Below are 9,703 nucleotides of genomic sequence, written 5' to 3' on the forward strand. Positions count from 1 at the left end.
AAAGACGTGGGTTCTCAGAACTTATCTTTTGATATTCACTGAAGGTTAGAGGAAACTCAAGCTTTCTCATTTTCAGAATGTGTTTTTTTTATTTTTTAAAGAAAAAAAATTTTAATGTTTGTTTATTTTTGAGAGAGACAGAGAGACAGAGTGAGTCAGGGGCAGAAAGAGAGGGAGACAGAGAATCCAAAGCAGGCTCCAGGCTCTGAGGTGTCAGCACAGAGCCGATGCAGGGCTCAACCCCTCGAATAGTGGGATCATGACCTGAGAGGCTTAACTGACTAAGTCACCCAGGCGCCTCCAGAATGTGTGTGTTTTTGTAAATGTTCATTTATATTTTAGAAGAAAGGAGAGACACAGAACATAAGCAGGGGAGGGGCAGAGAGAGACAGAGACACAGAATCTGAAGCAGGCTCCAGGCTCTGAGCTGTCAGCACAGAGCCCAAGCTGGGCTGGAACTCAAATCACGAGATCATGACCTGAGCCAAAGTTGGGTACTTAACTGACTTAGGCACTCAGGAGCCTCCAGAATGTGTGTGTGTGCGAGTTTGTGTGTGTGTGTGTTTGTGTGTGTTTGGGGGGGTAGAGAGCACGTGAGCTGGGGAGGGGCAGAAGAAGAGGGAGAGAGAGAGAATTTTAAGCAGACTCCACATTCAGCACGGAGCCCAGTGTGGGGTTCCATCCCACGACCCTGGTATCATGATCTGTGTTCAAATCAAGAGTCAGATGCTTAACTGACTGAGCCACCCAGGTGTCCCATCAGGGTGGATGTTTTTAGTGGCCGCCAACCATGTGAAATATGTGCTTAGTTTGTAAGACATTAGGAATGGAGATTTCTCCCAGAAATCAGCCAGACACATTTTTGAATTCTTTTGCTTCTCTCTAAGGTTTGAACTTTTTTTTTTTTTTGAGAGGATGACAAGGGAATAAAAAAGCGAGTTCAAATGAAACAAGTACGTTAACAGGAATGTTTTATTGACTCTGCCCGAGTTTCTAGCATAGCTTATAAAGTGAAAACTGCATTAATAAAAATGGAAAACTATTGGTTACACAAAATCCTGTCCCTTCTCCATCAGAGAAGGAGTCCCTCATTCTTTGGGGTTGCTGACCAGGGCTGTGGTGGAGTAGGAGTAGGGGCTGAGCAGGGCAGCGATGGTGTAGCGGCGGCTGCCAGAGTCATTTGCTGTGAACACCACCTAAGAGAGAGCAGAGACAGGGTCCATTTCTAACACAGCCTAAAACCGTGAGTCACAAAGAGAGAGAGACACGACTGGAGGTTCAGTGCCAATTTAACTCATTTTATTTTATTATTTCTTTTTCTGGAACAGTTTGAGCAAAAGGTGAAAGTCCAAATATGCTGGTAAGACTCTGGGAGTCTGGCACAGCACTTGGAACAGGATTTCTTTTCTACCTGCTGTAGAATCAGGTCTCTTTTGTTTCATTTTGTTTTTTACAGATTCACACTAAAAATCAGGGTGGCCCTAGCCCGACTGAGAAAAATCACAGAGAACCTAAATCCTCTTTTCCATTTTCTTGGTTTTAGAAAAAGGAGGGCAAAGTTAGGAACTGGCATTCAGTGACCTGAAGACTGGAGAATGGTGACTGCCATTCCTCCTGCAACTCTAGAGACCCAGAATGTTAAGGGCTGGTAGGTAATAATCTTCCTACTTCATAGATAAGTAAACTAGACCTCCGAGTTAGACCTCCAAGTTTATACAGGACAGAGCCAGGCTAGAATTTAAGGCTCCAGTCTGAAAACCCAGAGAGTTCTCTACCTTTATTCCTTTGCATTTTTCAACATAGAAGACAAGTATGTTTTTATGTGTATAATAATCAATGAAATATGGAGTAAAAGCATCATATGGTTCTATTTACAATAACAGAGTGTGGAAGATCACGTGTGACTTTTGAAATACACACACATGGTTTGGAGCTCATTTGAGGCTTTCCAAATAGATGAATTGTTAACAAAAGTTTTATTCTTGTAAGCCATGTACTTCAGGCAAGTTTAGTAGACCTTCTGAGACTCAGGCACTGGAATAGTCTAAGAGGGTTGGATTCGACTCAGGACAGAGATGAAGGGCCATGAGGAGGTCTTTAATTTTACTTATTTTGTACACAGGCCTTGGAATGAGCTTTGGACACATCCTGGATAAATATATTTTGTTCCTGATATGCAAAAAGGAAGTCTTGATTATTTGGGAACAGAAGGAAAATCTGATTAAACTATACTGAAAATAAAAACAGCATGAGTGCAAGAGGAAGTAAGAATCACCTAAGAATCTCTCTGAAGGAGCAAAAGCATTTCTTAAAGGCCAACTGTCTAAACAAACTAAAAGACACTTTGCCAAGCTTCTTCTGTCTTCTAGTGACATTGGCTTCCAGCTCCACCTGAGTCTTCCTGAAAACTCTGGATGGCATAACTTGTGCTCAAAACCCAATGAAGTGAAGAGGCCTAATGGTTCCACAAGAAATTTCCCAACTTTCTCAGTAAGTACACCATGGCCCCTGCGTCATTGACTAGGTGGAAGGTGACTAATGCTGAAGAATAGCAGCTGTCTCAGTTCTTGATCAGAAGAAGCTGGTGGGGAAGCAACTCATGGCTGAACCCGCCATCACCTGTCGCTGAACTGAGGCACTGGGCCTCCCTCTTGCCTACCTGCTCTCCATCACCCTCCATATCCATTCAAGCTCCAGGTTGGGCTGAATTGTCTGATCCAGTATGTCCTACCTCAGTCCCTCTCCTTCCACACCAAGGACAGGAGTATGCTTTCACTTCTGAATTTCTGGCATTTGACAGCATGTCTGACACATAGAAGGCTTTTATTTTCAAAATGTTAGTTGAATGAATACTAAGAGAGTAAACCGTAGACAAGAAAGCTAACATCTAGTGAATAGGAGCAATGTACCACGGGTGGTCTGGCTGGCAGTGAATTTTCTCACGTAGCCTCATGAGGCAGAGACCAGAGTAGATAAGGGTTCCCAGGAGGCTGATCCAGGGCAAAAGCTGAGACTCTAGGGGCAAATGTTTTATGTAGCACCTCTAAGCCCTGTATTATCTAAACTAGGCTCTTTGTCTTGCTGCCCCACTGAGAAGGGGTGGCCAAAGGCAAGCTTCTTGGTAGATGGGGCTCCCTGGATGCCTTGTGAGCCCCAGAAGTCAAGCAGCCCCCCTGCTCCAGCTTTTCGGGCAACACTACTAAAAGAACCATTTTCTGTCAATTTAAAGTTTCATCTGTGACTAAGCCAGAGAGAATGGTTCCCTTTCATGCTGAGCTATTTTTGATACAATGATTTGATCTTTAACTCTGACCAATATGTCTGGATTGTATTTCCATGACAGCCATCTGTTTTAAATGACTTAAGGAATTACATACAAGGAGGAGGCAGCAAGATTGGGCCCATATATAACTCTGAGGCTCTTACTCCCTCATGAGCAAAAAATAGAGTGTGAACCAAGGGTTACAAATGTGGCTTTATTATGATTTTTTTAGCCTGACTTCTTACTGGAAGAACCTGAGGCACACCTGAGGCTAAACCCAGCCTGGGCCCTGTCCGTAATTATTTCTGCTCCTCCCTTTACTAGCCTGTGACTTTTGGCAACTTGAACTGCACTGTGCCTCGTTTTCTTGCTCTGTAAAATGAGGATAATAGTAGGACCAGCCCCCGTGGGCTATTCATGAGGATCGAATAAGTTAAATATAGAAAACGCAACAGCCTGGCATGGAGGATATGCTTGGTAAGTGGTATTTATGGTGTTGCCCTTATTATTTTGACTTCACAGTCTCGATATGCACTACCCTAAGTCACTTACCCAAACCTCTGGGAGCCAGGTGTGTTTTGGAATAAAGTGTGTTTTCAGATTTTAGAGAAGTAACATGACGTGTCGATGTTTTGTGATCCTAGGTGAGGTCTGGGGAGCTGCCTAGAAATCCAACAGGTTAACAGTGCTTCAGCTAATGAATATTCCTGTTCAGTGGACTGAGAGAAGACAATGAGGAGCATCATGTAAGTTAGGTCATGTTCCTCAATGAGCTTCCACCAAAGTTAGAAATAAACTTTGCTTTTCAGAGTTTTCTAGATTTCTGATTGTAGAAATAGGAAAGGGATTCTGTGCTAGTTCAGTTTCCCGGTGACAGTTCCATGGTATGTGATGGGCAAACTGGGCCTTGCCTGGGATCAAAAACAAAGAAATAAAAATAAAAGCACTCAGGGTCTCTATACTCTCACCTCTGCATATTCATGGAAAGGGGAAATGCCAAGCGATTTCCAGTAGGACTTGGTGTCTAATTCCACTTTGTATACCCCTTCTACAAAATTCTCAGGAGTTGTGAGCCCATGGAGCTCTCCAAATTCACTGGTTTTCCTAGAAGATACAAAATTACAGGTTAAGTTAGGCATTAGGGGAATAAACGTAATGGCAAGTATAGTAAGGTGACACCACACATACACACACACATACGCGCACACACACACACATACACACACTACACATATGTGTATACTTACTGTGTAAGTAAGGGGAAATATATATATATATTTACATGTATTTTTTATTTTCAGTAAAACCTTGAATTGTGAATAACTTGTTCTGTAAGTGTTCTGCAAGGTGAGCAAACATTTCTAGTAAATTTAATTTCATAAATAGGCAATGTTTTGTGATACAATACGTAGTATGTGATGCCGAATGTCACATGATCACAACTGACCCAATGGTTCTTAAAATTTGCTTTGATATACAAGTGCTTTGGATTACAAGCATGTTTCTGGAAGGGGTTATGCTCACAAACCAAGGTTTTACTGTGTATATATATATATATATATATATATACATACATATATATATATATATATATATATATATATATATATACAGGAAAGGGAAAAGGGAAGGAAAGGTGAATTTCTAGTAACTGTCTGAAATTAACTTAAATTAAATTTGTCAGAAGTGTTTCAAAAAGCTTATTGCAGATTTTTCTTAGGAGAACATAAGATATAGGTATAATGTTTCATTTCAATAACAATCATTGCCAGGTGCCTGGGTGGCTTAGTCGGCCAAGCATCTGACTTTGGCTCAGGTCATGATCTCATGGTTTGTGGGTTCAAGCCCCAGAAAGGACTTTGTGCTGACAGCTTGGGTCTGGAGTCTGCTTTGGATTCCATGTCTCTCTCTCTGCCCTTCCCCTGCTCATTTTCTCTCTCTCTCTCTCTCTCTCAAAAATAAATAAACATTAAAGAAAATTAAAAGAAAAACCAGTAGTTGTGATTTAGGGCTGGTGTTTCGGTGAAGGTTTGTAACTACCCCTTGGAAGTGTCCACAGGCTGTTCTGACTCTGCAGTTTGCCATGACATCAGGGTCTAACTTCTTCCTCCCTGGTGTCAGGGTGTCTTTCAGAGACAGTATCATTGGTACACACCAGGGGAACCCCACAGTGTAATGGATCTGAATTTTTAATTATTTATATATTTAATCTCTTTAGTAACACTTTGCCAACAATAACTTCTAGGCAGACTCCTTTTTTAAAAAAATGACTAGGGAATTTCTTTTTCCCTTTATGTACCAGTTCAGTTGCTGATGTTAGAAATTGTTCTCCCTTAGACCTCAAAACCTGACAGATGAAAATGAAAATTGTCTTTTCTAACTTTGATCATTGCCACCGTTCTTCTTTTCTAGGGAGAGAATATTTAATTTCTTTTTTTTTGTCTTGTCATAAAAAGGTTCACATTAACATCTGAATATTTTAGGTGTTCATTCTATCTCTTGCTTAGAATATTCCCTTAAGTACTTTCCACATTGTGCTTGGCATTTAGGTAAACATAAATGAAGTAAAAAATAAGGACTCAGTTGAAACCACACCAATGAAAGTGGTCTTCTCAGCGATGGGTGAAAATCATAATGTGGTTAGTGGGATTCAACGAAAACCCACAGAAATTCACCTTCCAGGAGACATAAACACTGAGCAGTATTCTTTGGTGCTGGGGATTTCTTGGTTGCCCATTTTTTCAGTTAGTTGGTTTAGGTTTACTAACATATTTTCTTTGCAATTCTTGCTAATGGAGGTGGATAAAGTCTACGAAAATTGTAAAGCGGCCAATGAAGGGGAGAAGTGATTGTTGCACCCTACATTGGGTGATGGTTCTGCTTTTCATATGTGTCTTCTTTTTCTGTGCCTTTCTGTTTCTGAGCGTGACGGCCCCAGCCTTGCCCAGAGTAGGTGCTCTACCGCGCTGGATTCTCCATGACCCAGGTAGACTACAGACACGTGCCTGGTCAGGGCTGTCCCTCAATTCCTTTCCTTTCTTTTTAAAAAAAATTTTTTAAATGTTTTTTATTTATTTTTGAGAGACAGCGTGAGCAGGGGAGGGTCAGAGAGAGAGAGGGAGATACAGAATCTGAAGCAGGTTACAGGCTCTGAGCTAGCTGTCAGCACAGAGCCTGACGCGGGGCTCAAACCCACGAATGTGAGATCTGACCTGAGCTGAAGCGGGATGCCTAACCGACTGAGCCACCCAGGTGCCCCTCCTTTCCTTTCCTTAATGAAGTAACACACATTGTATATCTTGCCTAAATTCCCAGACACAGGAGCCTGGCTGGCTCAGTTGATAGAGCGTGTGACTCTTGATCTTGGAGTCATGGGTGCAAGCTCCATGTTGGGGGTGGAGATTACTTAAATAAATAAATATTAAAAAAAATTCCAAGACAATGAGCCAAGGTTGAGTGTTATGCAGGGGCACCAGGGAATCTGTGACACTCCTGAAATGATGTATATGTTGTGTGCCTGCATGTGTGTGTGTGTGTGTGTGTGTGTGTGTGTGTGTGTGTGTGTGTGTGATTTTTTTCTGGGCACGGGGAACCATAGTTTTCATTACCTTCTTAAAGTAATGAATGTGTGACCCAAGAAGGCAGTGAACCATTACTGGAGTAGACAGGTGCTGGCTCCTCTTCCCCGCCATCTGCCCTGGGTGTTGCTCACCCTCCTGGATATTCCCAGCTAAACAAGACGAGAGGAGGGCATCCTCCCCAGGGCCCACGTGACCTCTGCCTGCATTTTCAATCTACTTGAAGAGTCTTCAGCGAATGATGTGAGCCGTTCTCTCTAACAAGTGGTGGGAGAATGAGGAGCTGGGACGAGGTCCCATGTCTGGGTTCGTTGGGCAGCTTACCCTGAGGCGAAGGGCTCCCAGCTCTCATCAGCAGCCTTTTTGAACACTTTCACGGCCACGTTGACAGCAGGACTGCCTCGGACAGCGTCTAGGACTTTGACCATCAGAGGACACTTGGATTCACCAGTGCCCTGGGCATAGAGAAGACCAGTGAGAGGTCAACAAAACTGGTTAAGAGCGAAAGGATCTGTTCTTTATGGTGTGAGAAATCTGGAACAAGGCAAGAAGTCCATGCCAAGTCCATTTCCAGCAATGTAAGTGTTGACAGTTAATGATCTCCCCTTCACAGTATAACACAGACATGACTGTTCCCAAAGCAAGACTGGTTTCTGCCTCCAGACAGGCTGCGATCAACCTGGAACTTGTGTAATGGATTTTAAGGGAGAAAATAGGCCCTCTGAAAACAGTGCTTTGTTAAGCCTTGCCATTTCAGAGGAATTACTAAAACGATGCAATGTGTCACAGGACCAAAGCGTTTGTTTTTCCTGAGAACATTCTAGTCAACTGCTGCTGTAGTAATTCCCTCTTACTAGTTGTAAAATAATGTCAGATGACTTTAGGATGCATTTTACAGTATCGGTTAATTCTTCTAGAGGACTTAAGAATTCAGTATTTGACTAGAATATTGTCTGCCCCGCCTTTCAAAGATTAATCAAGAGGTACATTTTGATTAGCTGAAGGGAAATAAACTTTATAAAAGGATGCATTTCTGAAAATGTAATATTGGTAGCTTCATGAATATCATATCTTTATTTCTACCGTATATTCGAGGACACTGAGGGCAAGAGTCAGGCGCAGTAAACCCAGTGCCCCAAAGCTATAGTGGGGAGCACCCAGGGTCCAAGCTCCAGGCCAGCGAGCTCTGCAGAACTTCATTCATTTTGCAGTTTGAATCGATGATATTTAAAAGTCGATGCTGTGTACCCTTGTCCTAGCAACACAAGGTGGCCGGCAGAGCTGAGGAAGGCACTGCTACTTCATCAGGTGTACATAAGAATCAGATAAATGGACTTCACAGAATCAAACACTCACCGCGGGGCCAGCCTCAGACACAAGTACCAGTCCAGCAAGGCAAAGGAGGAGCAGATGAGGAGACGCCATCCTGCCAAGAGCGAGAGAGCTTCTGTCTGTGTTGGCTGTCCCCAGCTTGGGGTTTTTATACTCACTTCTCCTAAGCCATGCCGCTGATCCCTGCCAACATGACTCCAAACCTGCTGATTCTGATTATTGACTTAGTCAACAAAGAGAGAATAAGTAACTCATACAAATATGAACCTTGCCTACAGAGATTAGAGCATAGGAACATTAGCTCTATGAAATATTCTTATTCATAACAGGTCATTTGACCAGCTAGGTCACCAAAACCAAATAAACAAAACCAAACAAAATTATTCTCCCTCCCTGGCAGGACGCAGCAACATTCTTGGGATTTTTTTCCTCCCTTACCAATTTCTCTGCATGTTTTTTCATTTGCTGAACATTTTGTCTTTCATGTTAGATGCTGGGTGCAAGTTGTAATAATTTATTTTCCAAAGAATGATATTTGGCCACCCAGGGTTAAATGTAGTGCATTCAAAAATGTCATTGCACTTGATATATATCCAAGAGTCAATAGGAGAGACCCTTGACAGTGCTTATATTTTAAAAAGCCTATGTTTTAGCCAAACTAAGTCATCTGGAAGCTTTGCTTACGCAGCAATTTCTCCACCAATTTTGTGTTCTTTCCAGACAAGGTTCATCTCAACCCAAGACATAATGATATATTTCAAACTGACATCAATGACGCTGAAATACAGAGAACCTGATATACTTTACTGCTTCTTCTGTTCTGATGTGCAGAAACCAGGCTACCCAGCTGGCTATGAAATCTCAAGAATCAAAATCCAGGAGCACCTGGCTGACTCGGTCGGTGGAGTGTGTGACTCTTGATCTTGGGGTTGTGAGTTTGAGCCCCATGTTGGGTGCAGAGATTACTTAAAAAGAGTCACAATCCACATTTCTGGACAGAAGTAAAGATGACTGTGAGAAATAGAAGTTACGACTGACAGCAGATTCTCTTCTTCCTTGTGATGTACACATCTAGAAATTATCATTATTTGATGATTCATTGATTAAGTACTAACTCGGGTGTCTGTGTGCACACATAATGTGTATGTGGCTTGGTTCATGGATTCATGAAGACAGGGGCATCCTTACAGACACATGCAGAAGATAAGACAAAAATTCTGGACAAATATACATCAAGGATAAGTCTAGTTGGGAGCAACGAGGGTGGAGAAAGAATTCCCACAGATTCAGGCTGAGAGAAAGTCGACAAGCACTCATGAAGGATAAAGGGCTTTCAGGGAGTAGAGGAAGGACAGGGAGGCGTTTCAGAAGTATGGAAATGTGCAAAGACTTGGGGACCACAGGAAAGCAACGATGAGCAAATCCAGTTCTGAGTACAGCTAGGAATGGAATCTTATAGCCTTGGAGTCTGACTCTGACATGGTGCTGGAAAGAGTCTTGAGTCTGGAGATAGATAGCCTGAGTCATCCAA

General features: G+C 42.4%; 1 protein-coding gene across 1 annotated transcript; it reads right to left on the reverse strand.

Annotated features, from left to right (window-relative positions):
- Positions 1 to 954: 954 nt before the first annotated feature.
- On the reverse strand, positions 955 to 8,306 carry TTR (transthyretin). The gene is made up of 4 exons (XM_029922846.1): positions 8,197 to 8,306; positions 7,165 to 7,295; positions 4,231 to 4,366; positions 955 to 1,196 (listed from the first exon to the last, which is right to left on the reverse strand). The coding sequence occupies exons 1-4, from the start codon at positions 8,263 to 8,265 to the stop codon at positions 1,089 to 1,091; spliced, it is 444 nt and encodes a 147-aa protein (XP_029778706.1). The 5' UTR covers positions 8,266 to 8,306; the 3' UTR covers positions 955 to 1,088.
- Between the last annotated feature and the right edge of the window lie 1,397 nt (positions 8,307 to 9,703).

The sequence above is a fragment of the Suricata suricatta genome, chromosome 14, assembly GCF_006229205.1.
Source record: "Suricata suricatta isolate VVHF042 chromosome 14, meerkat_22Aug2017_6uvM2_HiC, whole genome shotgun sequence".
NCBI lineage: Eukaryota > Metazoa > Chordata > Mammalia > Carnivora > Herpestidae > Suricata > Suricata suricatta.

Coding starts and splice junctions, on each gene's coding strand:
- TTR (XM_029922846.1), bottom strand. CDS start 8,265: ATGGCGTCTCCTCATCTGCTCCTCCTTTGCCTTGCTGGACTGGTACTT. Junction 7,296..8,196: donor TGTCTGAGGCTGGCCCCGCG/GTGAGTGTTTGA, acceptor CTCTATGCCCAG/GGCACTGGTGAATCCAAGTG. Junction 4,367..7,164: donor TGGGAGCCCTTCGCCTCAGG/GTAAGCTGCCCA, acceptor TGTATCTTCTAG/GAAAACCAGTGAATTTGGAG.